Below are 22,533 nucleotides of genomic sequence, written 5' to 3' on the forward strand. Positions count from 1 at the left end.
GGAGGGCTTTTATTAACAATTTACTTTGCATATACTTAGGTATAGGGAGGTGAGAAACTATACTAAACTTGGAATCAAACCCTGAATCTCCCGCGTAATAAGTATTTATGATCAATGGAGCTCGCGAGTCTCAGAAGAAATATTTTCAGGTTTTCTACATTTTGGTTCAAGTGAATTGGAATACCTCACATGACTCACATCCCTTCTGGCACACATCAATTGTTAAGAGTAGATTTACCTTTGCCCATGGGCTCAATTTTACTTGAATACACTATTTATTGATTTTTCACTTCTAGACATTCTATTTTAGGGAAATAAAATATTCCAATAGGAAAGTAGTACACATATCTATGTAAAATTGGTAGGTATTGTATATAGGTACCTATGTAAGTAGGTACGGGAAGTGCGCATTAAGAGATATAATGACACAGTTAGCATAACGCGTAGGTAATACCTACTACAGTCGAACCTGGATATAAGAGTAAATTTTCTGGGCCCTTTATTTTTGAGCCAAAAATCTGGATATAAGAGAAGAGGATGTCACCCTCAAAAATGTACAACGCCAATATATCTCCTTCCGAGGTTATAAATACAAAACACGTTACTTTTTATATTAATGAGGGCCTCTTCTATTCCTTTCGGTTTTACTTTCCGGATTAAAAAAACAAAATACTTCAAGAGCCTGTCGCAGTGACAATAACACCAGTCTCAAGGGATAACTGAAGTTGAACAACTTTGTGCGTGGTTGGTATCCGAACGGGTGACCGTTTGAGGGTTGATAACTATTTCGGTGTACTCAGACTCATGAGGACAATTATTGAGGACTGAAATCCTATCAAAAAGGTGAGACAAGGAAGACTGATACGACATCAGCAGTAAAAGAGATGCCTTTTGTGTGATAAATCTTCTAGGATGTGGATCATCAACAAATGTAGCACATTTTGAGGGTACAAACACAAAAGAATGCTCAGCACTCCAGACGTACTGAACAGTTTATAATAGGAGATGTAATTACAAGTGCTCTGCTCTGTATCATTTCAATATACCTCTTACAATATACATATAGATCTTTACCCCTATTAATAAAAAAAACTTTGCAAATTAACTTTGCATATACTTAGGTATAGGGAGGTGAGAAACTATACTAAACTTGGAATCAAAACCTGAATCTCCATCTCCGGCGTAATAAGTATTTATGATCAATGGAGCTCGCGAGTCTCAGAAGAAATTTTTTCAGGTTTTCTAAATTTTGGTTCAAGTGGATTGGAATACCTCACATCCCTTCTGGCACACATCAATTGTTAAGAGTAGATTTACCTTTGCCCATGGGCTCAATTTTACTTAAATACACTAATTATTGATTTTTCACTTCTAGACATTCTATTTTAGGGAAATGAAATATTCCAATAGGAAAGTAGTACACATATCTATGTAAAATTGTACATGGGTTTAACTCACTTGTCTTTTATCTTCCCAGCTCACACTTGTTCCCGAGTAACATTTTCTCCACGTTGGCGCTTGCATTCTCCTCAATATTTCGGATCCAGTTCTTAATATTATCAAAGCTCTTCTCATTCGTGATATCATACACCAGCATAATACCCATGGCGCCACGATAGTATGCTGTGGTGATCGTACGAAACCTTTCCTGGCCTGCCGTGTCCCTGGAATAAACACAGAAGTTATACACATTAGTCAATGAAAACATATACTAGAGTTTCAGTAAACTGAATAATTCGGACTAAAGTACCCCTAAGGAATCTCCATATACCCCATTTGGCCCAAACATTAAAGAACAAATGACAAATGGTTGCGGACATAACCTGGACACAACAACATAACCAATCGGCCAAACCATTTAGGAGTTATAGCGAAACAAAGAACTTCTTAAAAGAGGCCCCTACGGAGCCTCTGAAAGGGAACAACATAACCAATCGGCCAAACCATTTAGGAGTTATAGCGAAACAAAGAACTTCTTAAAAGAGGCCCCTACGGAGCCTCTGAAAGGCCGATCGGGCCCAACATATGAGAAAACTTTCCTTATAAAATATGTAAAACCATAAGACTCTATGTTGCGGACATAACCTGGACACAACAAGATAACCAATCGGCCAAACCATTTAGGAGTTATTTATAGCGAAACAAAGAACTTCTTAAAATAGGCCCCTACGGAGCCTCTGAAAGGCCGATCGGGCCCAACATATGAGAAAACTTTCCTTATAAAATATGTAAAACCATAAGACTCTATCAACAACATAACCAATCGGCCAAACCATTTAGGAGTTAAGTATAGCGAAACAAAGAACTTCTTAAAAGAGGCCGCTACGGAGCCTCCGAAAGGCCGATCGGGCCCAACATATGAGAAAACTTTCCTTATAAAATATGTAAAACCATAAGACTCTATCGACACTTCGAACTCTTTTCGCGCACCTCCCGGCACGCTTGATGATGGGAACATTGCTGTCAAATTTCATAAAAACTGGTTCGACAAAAGACATTCGAGCATCTTTTGGAGCCAAAGTTCTAAAGGAATATCCAGGGACCCTTCGATAATAGATATGTATAAGATATGTAAAACCATAAGACTCTATCGGCACTTCGAACTCTTTTCGCGCGCCTCCCGGCACGCTTGATGATGGGAACATTGCTGTCAAATTCCATAAAAATCGGTTCGACAAAAGACATTCGAGCATCTTTTGGAGCCAAAGTTCTAAAGGAATATCCAGGGACCCTTCGAGCCATCTACACTAGGGATCCCTCTAATTCATGACACGAGGTCTCATACAAGAAGCATATATGGAAGTACGAATTTCAAGCCTCCTATTCTCTAGTATTAAGCTCAAGCATGAGAGTAGGTAGGTATACTGTTATCATAGAAGTGGGATTTTCCTTAGGCAGAGAGATCAGATTAAACAGTTTATTCTCTCCAAGTCTTTGCAGATTATCATTCGGCATGGAATAATTTAATTGACTCACACACGTACATAAATATTTACATCATCATGCATTCAAATTTTTCATATATCATTAATACATTATGTATTCAAAGTATACATACAGGATGTTCACATGTTACCGTGAGTAACTTAACTGAAAGAGGTGATTTATTGAATTAAAAAAAAAAAGAAACTCTTGTCTCTTTGAACAAGAGTTGTGCCAAACCGTGTTCTTAAAGTTGACACCATACCCTGTAGTTCAAATTGAGAGCATTTTTGAACTCCTGTGCATAGAGACAAAGGCTCATTTTAACCCACCATATAACTCCTTGAAGTGTGGTAGCTAAGTTAACGTTTGGACACCCTGTATATCATTATGTATTGTGTGAGGAGAGGGAGAAGGTACTAAGGTACTCTAGACATGTGGATGGAGGAAAACCTTGAGATCAGATGTGACTATGTTCACAAATATGGTACAGAGCGGGGGCGAACGTGATTGTAACAGTCTGACAGATAGTCGATGCGTGAGTGACCGGCCTTACAGAATGTTCAGTAAATGTTGGCAATATTTGCTCGATTGTAGAAGGTTCCCTGCATTAGAGTGGTAATCAGACTTAACAGTCCAAAGTTCTTTCATTTTCACCTTGTTTTGAGGAATATGGAATATGAGAGTCCTATTTAGTTGACCTGTTTTTTTTTTTTTATTTCCTCATTAAACTCCTAGATAACATTATATTTGTGCGTACAATTACATTCCAAACTCATGAGTCAGAGTGGAACCAAGTGTTTGATTATTAAGACCTGGGGCAGTTGAAAGATGAAGGAAGACCACTATATTTCCGTTTCCTATGGTTTCCAAATCATTGAAGATGTGCAAACAGAGACATCGGAATATTTTGAATGGGCAGAAAGTACGTTTGGTTATTCGGTCAATGGACTCAAAAAGCATATCGCCTCAAAGGCAAAAGCCAGTGGTCCAGTTAAAAGTAGATAAATTATTTCATGTTTAAAGCTTTAAACTACGCCTTAGTTAATGTTTAAATTATGTTTTACTTACTGTTTAAACTAGAACACAGGTCACCATTTCAAATATCAAAATATTGAAGAGATAAGAAACGGCAAGTTCATTTGATAGAGAAACAAAAGAATTTTACATTGTTTATTGTATGAATAAACACGTCACCATGTCAAATATCAAAATATTGAAGAGATAAGAAACGGCAAGTTCCTTTGATAGAGAAACAAAAGAATTTACATTGTTTATTGAATGAATAAAGTCGACATATTTCAACATCCCATAATGACATCATTTGACATCAAATGTCGAAAATGAAAATTACGAAAGAAGAGTAAACTGTATGAATAAAGTCGACATATTTCAACATCCCATAATGACATCATTTGACATCAAATGTCGAAAATGAAAATTACGAAAGAAGAGTAAACTACAAGGTAATAATCATATTTGATTTTATTCAAAATAAACATCTAACAATCCTTTTACAATTCTTTTGTTTCTCTGGTCTTTTTTGGTGACATTTCATCTTTCATTTCGTAAACCATCTAATAATCCATGAAATTAAGTAACATTAAATACCTAAAGATCCAGTTTCTCTCTCAAACAATCTCGAAATGGCTTTAAATTGACTTAGTGTAGTAGAATATCTTCATATGTGCTGCCAATATATTGAGCCAACTGCCCCGTACAGTACTATTCTTGGATATTATGCGTATGTCTGTTCTGAATCTCCATATTGTCCTCTCATATCACAAGTATGTAATGTAATGTAATGAGGAAACAGCTCATCCTACAGCCTAGTATCTAGAGATGTGTGCATGAGCTATGAATATGATTGTACCAATATGCATCTGTACCGATTATCAGTGAATTTACGATAGGTATGCGCATTAGAGCCCGTTCCGAATTTACTCTGCCTTGAGAAACCTAAGGAAATGTAACTTCAGACGATAGGTATGCGCTCCCAGTTTCTCTCTCAAACAATCTCGAAATGGCTTTAAAATCTTCAAATTGACCTAGTGTAGTAGAATATCTTCATAATATGTGCTGCCAATATATTGAGCCAACTGCCCCGTACAGTACTATTCTTGGATATTATGTGATGCGTATATCTGTTCTGAATCTCCATATTGTCCTCTCATATCACAAGTACTTATGTAATGTAATGTAATGTAATGAGGAAACAGCTCATCCTACAGCCTAGTATCTAGAGATGTGTGTATGAGCTATGAATATGATTGTACCAATATGCGTCTGTACCGATTATCAGTGAATTTACTCTGCCTTGAGAAACCTAAGGACATGTAACTTCAGACGATGGGTATGCGCATTAGAGCCCGTTACCACTTGTCGTGAGTTTCATCCGATTTTTTTTCCCAAACGCCCTGTAAGCAATGTAATTTAAATGAGAGTGTTCCCACTACACACGACACGATTTTTTTTTCCAGAGACATATGGGAACGGGCTCTCAACATGTAACTTCAGACGATAGGTATTAGAGCCCGTTACCACTTGTCGTGAGTTTCATCCGATTTTTTTTTTTTCCAAATGTCCTGTAAGTAATGTAATATAAATGAAAGTGTTCCCACTACACACGACACGATTTTTTTTTCCAGAGACATATGGGAACGGGCTCTCTGTGGTTCATATTGTGCTATCTGAGACTACTATGACAAAATGACTAACATAAGTAGTGTTGTGGTTACAGCGCAGCGGTGGACTTCGGATCTGGAGGTTGGTGGTTCGAGTCCCAGGTTAAGTCATAAAAATTAGCACAGTAGGTTTATTTGGGAGGAACGTTGTTCTTAAGAAAAAAATCAAATTTATTCTCTATGGCAGAGCAGAACCATAAAACGGTACCTATTCAATTTCAATTCAATTCAATATAAAGCATTTATTTTGTACAAATGTACGTTTGCTTATTTTACATGGAAATTACATACAGAATTACAAACATAATGAGGAGGTTTTGATAGAGGGAACTGTAATTGCTACTTAAGGTGTTCTTATCGTCCCAAAGGCGGAGGGAGTAGGAAGACAGGATAGGAGAAAGCCAGCCGTTCCGAAAACGAACTACTTTTAAGTATATCTGTTTAGGATAAAATCCGCCCCGTGTGGAAATCGAACCCGCGATCTAGAATATGGCTGTTAGCGTTGTCTTACAAGTTATAGATCGAAGAAGACAAACATCTAAATGTTTATCATTCAGTTGAGAAGTAGGTAGAGGAAAATCAGCTAGCTAGACTGACACAGAGCCAACTTGTCTTGTGGAACTAAGTAGCCAATAGTGTCTTGTACATAAAACACTTGAAAACATGAGGTCAGCTATAGCCCAAACATCTAAATGTTTATCAATCAGTTAAGAAGTAGGTAGAGGAAAATCAGCTAGCTAGAGTGACACAGAGCCAACTTGTCTTGTGGAACTAAGTAGCCAAGTAGTGTCTTGTACATAAAACACTTGAAAACATGAGGTAGCTATAGCCTGGATCATGACATCATACTAAAGCAATACAGAGTAGAGTACTAGAGTAGTAAGTACTAGGAATATGAAACAATGTGTAGGTAAGTACACTATGGACATTACTGTAACCTCTTACTAATCTGAGATCCAAGAAGACTAACTCACTGAACCAATATTAAAAGTGTGTTGTAAGATTCAAGCTACATACACACTGACCCAGTTTCTACCTAGGTCATTTGCAACAAGGATCCTTCAGAGTGAACTTTGTGTTTTTCAGTGGAAACTCATGTATTTAACAAACTCCCCGTGTAGGTAGGTACACTATGGACATTACTGTAACCTCTTACTAATCTGAGATCCGAGAAGACTAACTCACTGAACCAATATTAAGAGTGTGTTGTAAGATTCAAGCTACATACACACTGACCGAGTTTCCACCTAGGTCATTTGCAACAAGGATCCTTCAGAGTGAACTTTGTGTTTTTCAGTGGAAACTCATGTATTTAACAAACTCCCGCTCTATCCTGACAAAGCTTGGTACCTACATCTAATCCTGAAAAGGATGGTGTAGGTACTTTTCCATTGAATGCTGCACTTCTTTTCCATATTTTTTTTATTTAACTATAGACCTAGGTAGCTTTTTTTCCTTCAAGCCTTACTTACTTATTACAAGAACCAAGTGTAATATGTAGAGCTCCCTATCTCAATATTTTTGCATGACTGCTTTTCCTGAGATGAAAACAAGAGTGAACTATTGTGAGATGAGAATATTAAATTACATTTAAGTACAACAGTGAGTTTCATTCCTAGTCAACAACTAGCATTAGCCCAGACACAAGATGAACAATTGACATTTAAGTAATTACTTAAGTACCTACTGCTTATCAGCATTATTCAGAAATTGTTCACTAAGAAGGCACTTTCACTCATCCATCCTAGCACTTGATTATCAAGCGTGTCCCATTGACGCGCCTTATGCACAACTACCATAAAATCTTATTTTGCTTGATTCACCACCACACCCCTGAGTATGACACTTTGTTACTAATATGCACCAAGCTGCAATTATGGAGATGGCATTTTTTTCCAATGTTTCAATAGATGCTTACTTATTTGTATTTTTATTTTTCTTGCAGGGGTCAGGGGTCATCAAAGCTGGCTTTGCAGGATCGCCTCAAAGGCAAAAGCCAGTGGTCCAGTTAAAAGTAGATCAATTATTTCATGTTTAAAGCTTTAAACTACGCCTTAGTTAATACACTATATTTCTGTTTTCTATGGTTTTCAAATCATTGAAGATGTGCAAACAGAGACATCGGAATATTTTGAATGGGCAGAAAGTACGTTTGGTTATTCGGTCAATGGACTCAAAAAGCATATCGCCTCAAAGGCAAAAGCCAGTGGTCCAGTTAAAAGTAGATCAATTATTTCATGTTTAAAGCTTTAAACTACGCCTTAGTTAATGTTTAAATTATGTTTTACTTATTGTTTAAACTAGAAAACAGGTCACCATGTCAAATATCAAAATATTGAAGAGATAAGAAACGGCAAGTTCATTTGATAGAGAAACAAAAGAATTTTACATTGTTTATATTGTATGAATAAAGTCGACATATTTCAACATCCCATAATGACATCATTTGACATCAAATATCGAAAATGAAAATTACGAAAGAAGAGTAAACTACAAGCTAATAACCAAATTTGATTTTATTCAAAATAAACATCTAACAATCCTTTTGTTTCTCTGGTCTTTTTTGGTGACATTTCATCTTTCATTTCGTAAACCATCTAATAATCCATGAAATTATGTAACATTAAATAAAGACCCAGTTTCTCTCTCAAACTATCTCGAAATGGCTTTAAATTGACTTAGTGTATTAGAATATCTTCATATGTGCTGCCAATATATTGAGCCAACTGCCCCGTACAGTACTATTCTTGGATATTATGCGTATGTCTGTTCTGAATCTCCATATTGTCCTCTCATATCACAAGTATGTAATGTAATGTAATGAGGAAACAGCTCATCCTACAGCATAACGCGCTTGCTTGCCAAAGAAAAGGTTCCGGGTTCAATGCTAATTATTTACTATTTCCTAGAAACAAGATATATCTCGAAAAAGAGAGGTCAGAAGGGATAATGAGACTTGGATTTTTTCCCTCAGTACTAGAGGTAAATGCTTCTCAGAGGTTTTTGTACAAAAAGTCCACGGGTTTGTCTGAATTTCAAAGAGAGAAATACTCATAATTGTGAAAGTTCCTTTTTGCGTTCAACCTAACCCTACAATAACACTGGTCACTGCTCATTTGTGCGTTTAACCTAACCCAGATTTTTTTCTATGCTTCACTTTGACCCCATGAACAAGAAAACATATCTGGAAGAAAATTATCCAACACGTGAGGACTAGGTAGCTAGGTACTTACCATATTTGTAATTTAAATAAGTATAATCGAACAACGATTTGGATAAAATTAGGCAAAATGTTCATTACATAAAAGGAACTCTGTTCACTAGAGTTCACAGAACCACTAGCACTATGCTTCACTTTGACCCCATGAACAAGAAAACATATCTGGAAGAAAATTATCCAACACGTCAGGACTGGGTAGCTAGGTACTTACCATATTTGTAATTTAATTTTCTTTCCTTCCAGTTCTATGGTTCTAATTTTAAAATCTATTCCTGTAAGCAATGTAATTTAATTTTCTTTCCTTCCAGTTCTATGGTTCTAATTTTAAAATCTATTCCTGTAAGCAAAGAGAGAAACAAACAAATTAACAGGGCTGTTTGTGTTACAATAATTATAAAGAGGTTTTGATAGAGGGAACTGTAATTGCTACTTAAGGTCTTCTTATCGTCCCAAAAGCGGAGGGAGGAGGAAGACAGGATAGGAGAAAGCCAGCCATTTCGAGAGAGGTTTTGATAGAGAGAACTGTAATTGCTACTTAAGGTCTTCTTATCGTCCCGAAAGCGGAGGGAGGAGGAAGACAGGATAGGAGAAAGCCAGCCATTTCGAGAACGAACTAAGTATATCTGTTTAGGATAAAATCCGCCCTCGTTTCGAAAACGAACTACTTAAGTATATCTGTTTAGGATAAAATCCGCCCCGTGTGGAAATCGAACCCGCGATCTAGAATATGGCTGTTAGCGTTGTCTTACAAGTAAATCCGCCCCGTGTGGAAATCGAACCCGCGACCTAGAATATGGCTGTTAGCGTTGTCTTACAAGTTGTTGATCCCGAGATAAATCGATTTAAAAAATACCGGTAAATCGTGAACTTTGACGTCACGGCATACGCTCCCGTAGGCGATGACGTCACATAAAATTCAAAAAATGCCGGTAAATCGTGAACTTTGACGTCACGGCATACGCTCCCGTAGGCGATGACGTCACATCAAATGTCCCGACTCGCAGGCAACGCATTAAATTAATGTGTTTGTGACTTTGTGCGCATACGTTTCTGCGCATTTCTTTCTGCTCCTCCGCAAGTGCGCTTGCATACTGGCGCTACCTAGCGAGGCAACTGCCTGAAGTCTGACGTCACACATCTTTGAACTCTTTCATAAGAACGGAAAATGAAATTTGAATTTTCGACCTTTTACAGTTATTTTTTTCGAAGTTTTGACCTCAGATTTGTATTTTTCACTACTTTTTACGTAGGAATTGACCATTTATTAATAATTTTTACTTATTTGCAACTGCTCCATAAAAAAAAGTAGACTGGATGGAGGAATGAACGGGGGATTGAGGCGAAAGCCGGCAGGTGCCCCCTTTCAATCGCCCACCAGGGGTGGATGGAGATAAAGACCGCCTGAGAGGCCTAGAATTCGGTAGTTTCTCCGCCATACTCATTCTAACAGTCTGACAGATAGTCGATGCGTGAGTGACCGGCCTAACAGAATGTTCTGTAAGTAAATGTTGCTTATGTTGCCAATATTTGCTCCAGTGTAGAAGGTACTGTGGTAGGAGCGTTCCCTGCATTAGAGTTAACAGTCCAAAGTTCTTTCATTTTCATCTTGTTTTGAGGAATATGGAATATGAGAGTCCTTTTTAGTCGATCTGTATTTTTTTCCCCTTGTTTTTTATTTCCTCATTACATTAGATAACATTATATTTGTGCGTACAATTACATTCCAAACTCATGAGTCAGAGTGGAACGAAGTGTTTGATTATTAAGACCTGGGGCAGTTGAAAGATGAAGACCACTATATTTCCGTTTCCTATGGTTTCCAAATCATTGAAGATGTCAAACATCTAAATGTTTATCATTCAGTTAAGAAGTAGGTAGAGGAAAATCAGCTGGCTAGAGTGACACAGAGCCAACTTGTCTTGTGGAACTAAGTAGCCAAGTAGTGTCTTGTACATAAAACACTTGAAAACATGAGGTCAGAGACAAACATCTAAATGTTTATCATTCAGTTGAGAAGTAGGTAGAGGAAAATCAGCTAGCTAGAGTGACACAGAGCCAACTTGTCTTGTGGAACTAAGAAGCCAATAGTGTCTTGTACATGAGGTCAGCTATAGCCTGGATCATGACATCATACTAAAGCAATACAGAGTAGAGTAGTAAGTACTAGGAATATGAAACAACGTGTAGGTAAGTACACTATGGACATTACTGTAACCTCTTACTAATCTGAAATCCGAGAAGACTAACTCACTGAACCAATATTAAGAGTGTGTTGTAAGATTCAAGCTACATACACACTGACTCAGTTTCCACCTAGGTCATTTGCAACAAGGATCCTTCAGAGTGAACTTTGTGTTTTTCAGTGGAAACTCATGTATTTAACAAACTCCTGCTCTATCCTCACAAAGCTTAGTACCTACATTTAATCCTGAAAAGGATGGTGTAGGTACTTTTCCATTGAATGCTGCACTTCTTTTCCATAATTTTTTTATTCAACTATAGACCTAGGTAGCTTTTTTCCTTCAAGCCTTATTTACTTATTACAAGAACCAAGTGTAATATGTAGAGCTCCCTATCTCAATATTTTTGCATGACTGCTTTTCCTGAGATGAAAACAAGAGTGAACTATTGTGAGATGAGAATATTAAATTACATTTAAGTACAACAGTGAGTTTCATTCCTAGTCAACAACTAGCATTAGCCCAGACACAAGATGAACAATTGACATTTAAGTAATTACTTACCTAAGTACCTACTGCTTATCAGCATTATTCAGAAATTGTTCACTAAGAAGGCACTTTCACTCATCCATCCTAGCACTTGATTATCAAGCTACCTATGCAATGCTTAACTAAAGGAAGAAAAAAACTCTCTTTTCTTTTCAGTTTTTTTTTTTTTTTTTCATCCCTCTAAGGAGTCCAAGAGAAGCAACTGGTGCCAGCATGGTAGGTAAAAATTGGATGTTGGGATTAAGGAGATATTGGGAAAAATCCTACAATGCTGCAGTGAGCACCAAGGTTGTGATATAATAACACAAAGAAACTGCATTTACATTTTTTACAAATTTGAGGATTTCTGCTAAAATTTGACTATGACTGAACAAATATAGTGAGTTCTAATCCAACATGGAACTGAATGGTATATCCTTTACTAAGTTGGTCTATGCTTGCAATATGTTCATCCATGTTATTACTTATACCTACTAATTTTTTTTCCACTTATGATGTAAAAATACATTTCATACAATTAATAATAATATGCTTACATTTGTCTGGTTCACCTTAGGGTAAGGACATGCAAAGAGCTTTATGCAGCAGAGCATTTGATGTGGCTATGCGAAATAAACAGATTGAAAAAAGCTCAGGTACTTCTCACTCAATGCTTGTACTGTGTACATTCTTACACTAAGTCTCAAATGGTTATTCTAATTTGATGAAACTTGGCAAACATGGTTAAAATCTTGATATTTTCTTAGTAGATAGGTGTGGGATTCATAGTAGTTTGAATTTCTTACAACCTATCTCAAATGTTTAGTCTTCTAGGGAAGAGGTCTTGATTTATAGTTTACCATTTATTAAGGACGAGATTCCAACAGTTGGGTCAATTTGCATCTACACCTGAAGTACCTATTGTAAGTAGGTATTTGTGCATAAACAACAACGGTAATAATCATATTTGATTTTATTCAAAATAAACATCTAACTTTTGTTTCTCTGGTCTTTTTTGGTGACATTTCATCTTTCATTTCGTAAACCATCTAATAATCCATGAAATTATGTAACATTAAATAAAGACCCAGTTTCTCTCTCAAACAATCTCGAAATGGCTTTAAATTGACTTAAGTGTAGTAGAATATCTTCATATGTGCTGCCAATATATTGAGCCAACTGCCCCGTACAGTATTATTCTTGGATATTATGGGTATATCTGTTCTGAATCTCCATATTGTCCTCTCATATCACAAGTATGTAATGTAATGTAATGAGGAAACAGCTCATCCTACAGCCTAGTATCTAGGGATGTGTGTGAGCTATGAATATGATTGTACCAATATGCATCTCTGTGCCGATTATCAGTGAATTTACTCTGCCTTGAGAAACCTAAGGACATGTAACTTCAGACGATAGGTATGCGCATTAGAGCCCGTTACCATGTAAAGTCTACATAGGACTAAAGTGTAGACTTGAGGGCAGATTTATTTTCCCGTAGCAAAACCTGGGCAAAACAATACTACGAGTATGTTCTGCTACTAAACCAAATGAAAGCACACACAACACAGAAACTCCACAGTACGTTACCTTCTGCTCAGGACAAATTTCCCATCACCAAAGTAAAGACACCATTTGTCGTGAGTTTCATCCGATTTTTTTTTCCAAACGCCCTGTAGGCAATGTAATTTAAATGAGAGTGTTCCCACTACACACGACACGATTTTTTTCCAGAGACATATGGGAACGGGCTCTCTGTGGTTCATATTGTGCTATCTGAGACTACTATGACAAAATGACTAACATAAGTATAGTGAGTTCTAATCCAACATGGAACTGAATGGTATATCCTTTACTAAGTTGGTCTATGCTTGCAATATGTTCATCCATGTTATTATACCTACTAATTTTTTTTCTGCTTATGATGTAAAAATACATTTCATACAATAATTAATAATAATATGCTTACATTTGTCTGGTTCACCTTAGGGTAAGGACATGCAAAGAGCTTCATGCAGCAGAGCATTTGATGTGGCTATGCGAAATAAACAGATTGAAAAAAAGCTCAGGTACTTCTCACTCAATGCTCGTACTGTGTGCATTCTTACACTTAAGTCTCAAATGGTTATTCTAATTTGATGAAACTTGGCAAACATGGTTAAAATCTAGATATTTTCTTAGTAGATGGGTGTGGGATTCATAGTAGTTTGAATTTCTTACAACCCATCTAAATGAGGAGTGTGATTGTGTGAATAATTTTAATGTTTAGTCTTCTAGAGAAGAGGTCTTGATTTATAAATTACCATTTATTAAGGACGAGATTCCAACAGTTGGGTCAATTTGCATCTACACCTGAAGTACCTATTGTAAGTAGGTATTTGTGCATACCCATAGCAACCTTACATATGTATAGCTTAGGTATCAACACATATTTAAGGATTGTCCATTTGCATGTAGGTAACTAGGGAACTAAGGTAAGGACAAGATTCCAACAGTTGGGTCAATTTGCATCTACACCTGAAGTACCTATTGTAAGTAGGTATTTGTACATACCCATAGCAGCCTTACATATGTACAGCTTAGGTATCAACACATATTTAAGGATTGTCCATTTGCATGTAGGTAACTAGGGAACTAAGTAAGTAGCAAAACTTACCTATAGTTGATATGAAAGTTGTGTTGAAAGCATCCTCGGAAAATCTGAAGAGTACACAAGTTTTCCCCACTCCTGAGTAAATAGCAAAACTTACCTATAGTTGATATGAAAGTTGTGTTGAAAGCATCCTCGGAAAATCTGAAGAGTACACAAGTTTTCCCCACTCCTGAGTCACCAATTAATAATAACTTAAACAGATAATCATAGCTTTTAGCCATTTTACTAGAGGATTTCTTAGAGAAATATCACTATAGTTAAAGATAGGTATTTCAATAAATTACAACTTAACCTTCACTGGACACATAAATTTTTAGTTATCTTGTCCTTTTTAAATAGGATGTCATGGACACAAGTCTTGATGAGAGCTACTGAGAGAGATAAAAAGTAAAATAGAATTAAAGTTATTTTTTAAACAATTAATTGCATATAATTAACACATTATAAAATTGTTAAAGTTTGGATTTCTTTCTGTAAATTGATAAATTTATAAACAAAAAGTAAAAATCTAAAATCTACTACACTTCTACACTACTTCCCGTTTGTTATTTCTTCTTCCTCTTCAGTCCCGTGCCCCATTTCATTCCAACGTGAATTCCAAAGAGGTTTTGGAAAATGAGTCATATGTTTACAAAGAGGTATGAAAGCTCTGTTCTAAAATACGGATTGCTAAAGGAGTTGATTTTTATTTATCCGGTCACAGTAATCAAAACAAAAATCTACCAAGTTTTCGGACTTTTCGGTCAAAAGCGAAAATGAGCTTTCTGTTTCATCTCTAGTACCAGTCAGCTAGGCCTAAAATCAAGAAAAAATTCGATATTTCAATCCCCACCCCTACGTAAAAGAAAAAATCCCTACGTCCTCTGATCGGATCAGTTTGATCACATGAAAAAAAAATCGACTAAAAATTGCTGCACGTATTTTAGGACTTCTTTGGGAGGTGGAGGATTTTTGTTTACATTTTGAAAATTCGTAATAAGTAAAGACATGAGGAAACAAAGAAGACATAACAAGGAATGAGTTAACACAACTTGATCTTTTCTTTAACCATAATTTTCAAACCGTTTGTCTGATTTTGATGAAATTTTGAGAGACTTTTTTTTCATTACACTTTAGGTCTAATTGGGTGTTCAGGGGACACCTACAGAGCGGAGGTTTTTATGAGTTCTGCAATTTACCGAATCCCACATCACTAGTTTATTAATCCAAAAGTTTTGGAAGAAAAGTAAACCGTTTGTCTGATTTTGATGAAATTTTGAGAGACTTTTTTTCATTACACTTTAGGTCTAATTTGGTGTTCAGGGGGCACCTACAGAGCGGAGGTTTTTATGAGTTCTGCAATTTACCGAATCCCACATCACTAGTTTATTAATCCAAAAGTTTTGGAAGAAAAGCTTTCAAACCATTTGTCTGATTTTGATGAAATTTTGAGAGACTTTTTTTTTCATTACACTTTAGGTCCAATTGGGTGTTCAGGGGACATCTACAGAGCGGAGGTCTGCAATTTACCGAATCCCACATCACTAGTTTATTAATCCAAAAGTTTTGGAAGAAAAGACACAGTCCCCTGCAATTAGTTTTAATTTTCACGAGTGTGACAAATTCTGAATGGTAAGTAAATGCGGAACCTAGTGCTTCTCGAAAAAAAAAGAAAAAAAAAAATGAACTTTGAGCTTTTCTATTTAGTGTTTGTTTTTAACATCTGAATGTGAGCTCAGCATTGAATTTTCGCCAGCGAAAAACTTCAATTTCGGCACTTGGGAAAAAAAAATGAACTTTGAGCTTTTCTATTTAGTGTTTGTTTATAACATCTGAATGTGAGCTCAGCATTGAATTTTCGCCAGCGAAAAATCAAAAGCGAAAATGAGCTTTCTGTTTCATCTCTAGTACCAGTCAGCTAGGCCTAAAATCAAGAAAAATTCGATATTTCAATCCCCACCCCTACGTAAAAGAAAAAATCCCTACGTCCTCTGATCGGATCAGTTTGATCACATGAAAAAAAATCGACTAAAAATTGCTGCACGTATTTTAGGACTTCTTTGGGAGGTGGAGGATTTTTGTTTACATTTTGAAAATTCGTAATTTTTGTGAAGGAAGAACTTTCGATTTGCATGAAACTTTCGTCCAAGTCCCAGCCTTCTGCCAAAAACTAATGAAAAGGATTCAGAAGTTAATTTAGTTTTAAATATTTTTTAAGTTGTAATCTTAAATTAATCATGGAACCATATGACGTGATTGTAAACCAACCGGTAGTCATTGATAACGTAAGTTCAAAATTACCTGAATTGAGCTTAAAATCAAGTAATTAAATAGCTCGTTAAACGTAACAAACAAACAAACAAACAAATTACCTGAAATGAAGGTGCTCCATTCCAACATACAACCCCACACAAGTACAATCTCTGACTCAGAGTGAGAGAAACTCAAATGGAAAACTTCTTGTTAATGAATGATATTCTTGATTTTACCCAGTCACATAGTCCAACAATAACAGTGGAAAATCAATGGATTGAAAAATTGGTATACCAAGTGAAAGATGGAAAACTTCTTGTTAATTCACAGGTATATCAAGAATGATATTCTTGATTTTACCCAGTCACATAGTCCAACAATAACAGTGGAAAATCAATGGATTGAAAAATTGGTATACCAAGTGAAAGTTTAATTTTGAGTAAACGTAAAATAACACTTGGATCTACATACTTACCAGTAACACTACATACCAGTAATGAATTTGTTGGGTATTCATTCAAAATTATGGCATTTCTGGCTTGCCAAGAAAATTACATCATAAGTAAATAGGTTTAATACATACCAGTAATGAATTTGTTGGGTATTCATTCAAAATTATGGCATTTCTGGCTTGCCAAGAAAATTACATCATAAGTAAATAGGTACCAACAAGAAATCAATTCATGACACTCCCTTGAATTGAAAATTGTAGAATAGAAATAAATAAATCCTTATTTCTTACTCTTAATAAAATCTTATTTTGCTTGATTCACCACCACACCCCTGAGTATGACACTTTGTTACTAATATGCACCAAGCTGCAAGTATGGAGATGGCAATTTTTTCCAATGTTTCAATAGATGCTTACTTATTTGTATTTTTATTTTTCTTGCAGGGGTCAGGGGTCATCAAAGCTGGCTTTGCAGGGGACCAGGTTCCAAAATGTTGCTTCCCAAATTACATAGGAAGACCAAAACATATCCGAGTCATGGCTGGGGCTTTGGAAGGTGACATATTTGTTGGTCCCAAAGCCGAAGAACATCGAGGCCTGCTTAGCATTCATTACCCGATGGAGCATGGCATCATTACAGACTGGAATGACATGGAGAGAATATGGCAATATGTCTATAGCAATGATCAACTGCAGACATTCTCAGAGGAACATCCTGTGTTGTTAACTGAAGCCCCTCTGAACCCAAGAAGAAACCGGGAGAAAGCAGCTGAAATTTTCTTTGAGTCATTCAATGTGCCTGCACTCTATGTATCAATGCAAGCTGTACTCAGCTTGTATGCTACAGGTGAGATGCTATAATAATCAACATGAACTGATTACATTGGGATATGTCAAGGATATTGTGACAAGGTTAAGATAGAATTGGACTGGACATATTTATTGTAGTTAAAGTGAATGGGGAATAAATTCCTGTTTACCAAGCAAGTACCTTGACCACTACACCACAGAGTCACTTCTTATTATTGCTTACCAGGTACGGGGCCTACTTGAGATGTATTGAACCAATTGAACCATGCTGTGAGGCGTGGATATAATCTTTTCAGATTAGATAGACGTTCCTCTTCTTCTGAAAATCGTTCTGATAGATTCTTCAACATAAACTTGAGTGTTAGGAAGAAGGTGGGTGGATTGGCATTGGTGTTGATCTGGGTGACAAATTCCTCAGGGACCTTGGCTAAGGCTTCCGAACTTGAGTGTTAGGAAGAAGGTGGGTGGATTGGCATTGGTGTTGATCTGGGTGACAAATTCCTCAGGGACCTTGGCCAGGGCTTCCACTCCTGTCGAATAAATAGTCATAATATGTAAACATAATGGAGTCAATATAATATTAGCTAACATCTTTGATCGTGGTTGGGAATAAATAGTCATAATATGTAAACATAATGGAGTCAATATAATATTAGCTAACATCTTTGATCGTGGTTGGAGGGAATAAAATGAAAATATCTTGATTGGATACCTGAAGTTGGGAGGGAAAAGAAATATACATAAAGTATTTGGTAGTTCATTTGATCCATTGAGAAATATATATTTTGTGTTGGTAACTGGATGTACAAGTATTATGCACAGGATAGAACTCAGAAGAATCAAGAGACAGTTTGGTCCAGTAGTTGCCCATGCCCCATGGATTTGCCTACTTCACATGGGAATATTTTATGTTTTAGGTTAAAAACCAATGTTCATTTTCATGTTTTGTCAAATTGTTGACATTTAATATTTTCAAGTGCTTATTTCATCTTGCATAGAACAAGGTTCAATTCATTATTTATTCACAGCCAAAGTGTATGTAGGTAGTTAAACCCTGTCTCACCTAGTGTATTGTTTACATTTTCAGGTAGAACCACAGGTGTTGTGCTAGACTCGGGAGATGGTGTTACACATGCAGTTCCAATATACGAGGGTTTTGCTATGCCACACTCTATCATGCGGAATGATATTGCAGGTCGTGACGTCACACGTTATCTTAAGCTTCTACTTCGTAAGGAAGGTGTTAACTTCCGTACAACAGCAGAGTTTGAGATCGTGCGTACTATCAAGGAGAAGGCATGTTATCTGTCTAGTAATCCGGTCAAGGAGGAGACCACAGACTCTGAGAAGCATACGTATGTATTACCGGATGGAAGTTCATTGGATATCGGACATGCGAGGTTCCGCGCGCCGGAAGTTTTATTCCGACCAGACCTAATAGGAGAGGAGAGTGAAGGGATACATGATGTGTTGTATTACGCTATACAGAAGTCTGATCTAGATCTGAGGAAGGTATTGTATCAGAATATTGTATTGTCAGGAGGGTCGACACTGTTCAAAGGGTTTGGAGATCGTCTACTCGCTGAGATCAGGAAGAATGCACCCAAAGATTTAAAGATTCGGATATCAGCACCACAGGAACGTTTATACTCGACTTGGATTGGTGGTTCTATCCTCGCTTCACTCGATACGTTCAAGCGAATGTGGGTATCGAAGCGAGAGTTTGATGAGGACGGGAAGCGAGCGATTCATAGGAAAACGTTTTAGTCACGTGACTTTACTCTCTCCACACCGGTGACTCTATTGAACTCTGCACTTCAATATACAACACTCTAGCATAGCACTAAGAGTAACGTGTACATAGTGCAGGGGTGTCATCACTTGGGATGTTTTAATCCTAGGAACTGAAAGACTATCATCTATATTCTCACTCAGTCACAGACAGTATTGGAAATCGTGCTTGATGGTCACAAGTGTGTGTATTCTGCCTCCTTTACTAACTTGAACCAAAGTGATGTTTGTTGCTCAAACATAACAATTCATACTCCTGACGACTGAGATCAAATCACAACTTATCATTCTGTCCTGTAGCGAGGATTTTAATAGAGAAATATTTGTTTTATTTCTCATCCTAATCTTAACTGCCATGCAGAGTATTGAATCATTGTGATAGTAAACTGGGAAATTATCCTCCGTTATCGAGGTTATATTATGTCATTTATTTCTCTTCCTAATCTTAACTGCCATGCAGAGTATTGAATCATTGTGATAGTAAACTGGGAAATTATCCTCCGTTATCGAGGTTATATTATGTCACCGGAGGAAGAAAAAAAAATCCCAGGAACCTATTTGTACGTTATATCTAATGTCCCGCTAAATAGACGAAAATAAATATGATTTATTTAGGCTATTTATTATTTGCTGTGTTATATACTTTTAAGTTATCATTTTTTTGTATCATAGTGCGATTTTTATGTAGCCTTATTTATTTTTTGTCAATTCAAATCAAGCAAGAAACTCAAACGTTTGCTATAGAAACTCGAACTGTATTATAATGGTCGAGTGTAATGTTTGAATTCCCGCCTCCTCCAAAGTCTCAAATCTTTGTGCTGTTTCAATAATCCCTTATTTTGGAATTTTGATGTTTTATTCTAAAATATGTACCTATTGGACAATTTTAGTAACTGAAAGTTTTCCTAGCAACACTTATCCGTATAGGTAATATAAAATCAACAGGCTTACTAAAGTTACGATTGATTGATTGATTTATTGTATCTACGTAGGGTAAACTATTTCGTATCGATTTGTTGATGAAATCAGCATGGTGCATACCTCTGAATAAATAAAGGCCGATGTACTTGTTTTTGGGAGAAAATTTGATTTTCTCTTCATCTATAACGTTTGTCACCCTTTCATTTGATTCAAACACCGAACACTCTAATGTCCGCCTCAATAGATCAAACTAAATCTTAACCTTTTTATAACCAATTATCAATCCTTTAGGTTTTATTATTTTGTAATTTATGTGTCAACCTATGTCGTACGCATTTGTATTATGATTACTTTCTTTTGTTTATAACCAAAAACAAAAACATCTAATAATAACACTAAACAATATTATTTTACACTAAAAAAAAATAAAAAAAAAAAATACAATTTATAAAAAAGAAGAAATCTAATGGTGTTTTTTATATTTTCTTCTCTTTCTTGGGCGAGAAATACATTACTTCCCATTTAGGTGCTGCGTCAAGCTGACCCTTAGAGCTTCAGCTAAAACCTAGCTAAGGAATAAAAGAAAGACAGCGAGTCATGTGTTTTATACAAAGAGAATTTCATTTCAGATTGAAATGTGTATAATGTTGAAATCTCTACGAACAGTACAATACATTGCATACAAAGAAAATGACAGTTGATTTTAAATATATAAAAAGTTCTTCCTTAATTCTAGAGTGGTTTAACGAGTAGGTGTAGTTTATAGTTTATATATACAAGAAGAGGTATCCTACATGAAAATGTAAAAAACAATATAACAAACTACCTACATGTAGGTAATATTTTACTCATACATCTTCGTAAAATAGTATTGTTATATTTATCTAGGTATGATCAAGTCGGGGGGACACTAAGTCTTCTTCTTCTTCTTCTTCTTCTTCTTTTCTTCTTCTTCGCCTTTTCCCATGTTCAGATGGGGTCGGCGTTTGTCGTTGGCCTCTCAATAGGACAAGAAAAAAATCAAAACAGAGTTACAGAAAAGAAAACAGTAGACTAATTTAATTTACAAGTGCAAAACTAAACTAAAACTATAACAAATCTCCAGGGAAGCTGGCAAAGAGGGACTCTTTAGTCCTACGCGGGCAGTCTAAGTAGAGTATTTAAATGGAGAATTACCTAATGGCCAAGTTTCCGACATTTCAATAGAGTAAATTGGTTTGAACTGGCAAGTACTAAACTGGATTCATGAATACTACCAAAAAAATCTATGTAGGTAATTTTTTGTGAGTAAAAAGTTCTTCCAGGAATGAACCACAGATGTCGAAATTTCCAGATAACCTGAGCTTTATTCCGCAAGCGACTCCGCACTTTTCGCTAAACGCACAGAAAATAATAGACAAGACGGTACATTTCTTTTTTTTTTTTTTTTTGTTGAGAATTACCTAATGGCCAAGTTCCCGACATTTCAACAGAGTAAATTGGTTTGAACTGGCAAGTACTAAACTGGATTCATGAATACTACCAAAAAAAAATTCATGTAGGTAATTTTGCGAGTAAAAAGTTCTTCCAGGAATGAACCACAGATGTCGAAATTTCCAGATAACCTGAGCTTTATTCCGCGAGCGACAAATATTAATAGACGAGACGGTACATTTCTTTTTTTCGTTGAGAAAAAAGTTGGGAGTGGGAAGTGCAAAGTCGACCTTGAAATAGAGCTCAGGTTCTTGGAATAGACCTCATGAGATCAATAAATAGATTTCTTCTCACTAAACAGTCTCTAATGTTTCTCACTCACTACAGCGGAGGCGGTACAACTCGTGAGAACTCAATAGATCTCCGCCATGAGGAGTACAACTAGCGAGGACCATCCAGTGAATGGATGTGCTCTCTGCCCTTTACCTGTCTCATCGTTGTATTGCTCCCAAATATAACCAGACCGCTTGTATTCAGACAGAATGTTACGTATTAGATTCCCCCTTAGTTCCCGATATATTTCACCTGTTTTTTGACCATGTGTGAAAAAAAACCAACTTTGTCAAAAATTCACCAGGGCAAATTTGATACCTTGTCAAGCCCACTACTCAAAGTAAGTTTAAAGTAGTCGACCAACCAAAACACAACCTGTGTTATTTCACACATGA

The 22,533-nt window shown here is 36.3% G+C and overlaps 2 protein-coding genes across 3 annotated transcripts; one reads left to right on the forward strand and one right to left on the reverse strand.

Annotated features, from left to right (window-relative positions):
- Positions 1-1,457: 1,457 nt before the first annotated feature.
- Positions 1,458-14,761, reverse strand: LOC103515406 (ras-related protein Rab-8B). 2 transcript variants are annotated; one of them, XM_026828012.1, is made up of 4 exons: positions 14,329-14,761; positions 14,191-14,234; positions 9,038-9,098; positions 1,458-1,664 (listed from the first exon to the last, which is right to left on the reverse strand). In XM_026828012.1, the coding sequence occupies exons 1-4, from the start codon at positions 14,406-14,408 to the stop codon at positions 1,466-1,468; spliced, it is 384 nt and encodes a 127-aa protein (XP_026683813.1). In that variant the 5' UTR covers positions 14,409-14,761; the 3' UTR covers positions 1,458-1,465. The 2 variants fall into 2 exon arrangements, with proteins under 2 accessions (XP_026683813.1, XP_008478572.2); XM_008480350.3 differs by lacking the exon at positions 14,191-14,234 and having other exon boundaries at positions 14,285-14,759.
- A 1,497-nt stretch (positions 14,762-16,258) lies between these two features.
- On the forward strand, positions 16,259-20,714 carry LOC103515319 (beta-centractin). Its single transcript, XM_008480263.2, has 4 exons — positions 16,259-16,451; positions 17,315-17,717; positions 18,768-19,883; positions 19,983-20,714. Exons 1-3 carry the CDS (start codon positions 16,404-16,406, stop codon positions 19,445-19,447), a joined length of 1,131 nt encoding a protein of 376 aa, XP_008478485.1. The 5' UTR covers positions 16,259-16,403; the 3' UTR covers positions 19,448-19,883; positions 19,983-20,714.
- The last annotated feature ends 1,819 nt before the right edge of the window (positions 20,715-22,533 follow it).

Source organism: Diaphorina citri, unplaced genomic scaffold, assembly GCF_000475195.1.
Source record: "Diaphorina citri unplaced genomic scaffold, Diaci psyllid genome assembly version 1.1 scaffold49, whole genome shotgun sequence".
NCBI classification, from domain to species: domain Eukaryota; kingdom Metazoa; phylum Arthropoda; class Insecta; order Hemiptera; family Psyllidae; genus Diaphorina; species Diaphorina citri.

Excerpts from the sequence above, each read along its gene's own strand:
- LOC103515406 (XM_026828012.1), bottom strand. The coding sequence starts at position 14,408 with ATGGCTAAAAGCTATGATTATCTGTTTAAGTTATTATTAATTGGTGAC. Across the intron at positions 14,235-14,328 it reads AAAACTTGTGTACTCTTCAG|ATTTTCCGAGGATGCTTTCA; the intron begins ATTTTCCGAGGA and ends TGTACTCTTCAG. Across the intron at positions 1,665-9,037 it reads AAAATTAAATTACAAATATG|GGACACGGCAGGCCAGGAAA; the intron begins GTAAGTACCTAG and ends TGTTTATTCCAG.
- LOC103515319 (XM_008480263.2), top strand. The coding sequence starts at position 16,404 with ATGGAACCATATGACGTGATTGTAAACCAACCGGTAGTCATTGATAAC. Across the intron at positions 16,452-17,314 it reads AACCGGTAGTCATTGATAAC|GGGTCAGGGGTCATCAAAGC; the intron begins GTAAGTTCAAAA and ends TTTTTCTTGCAG. Across the intron at positions 17,718-18,767 it reads ACTCAGCTTGTATGCTACAG|GTAGAACCACAGGTGTTGTG; the intron begins GTGAGATGCTAT and ends TTACATTTTCAG.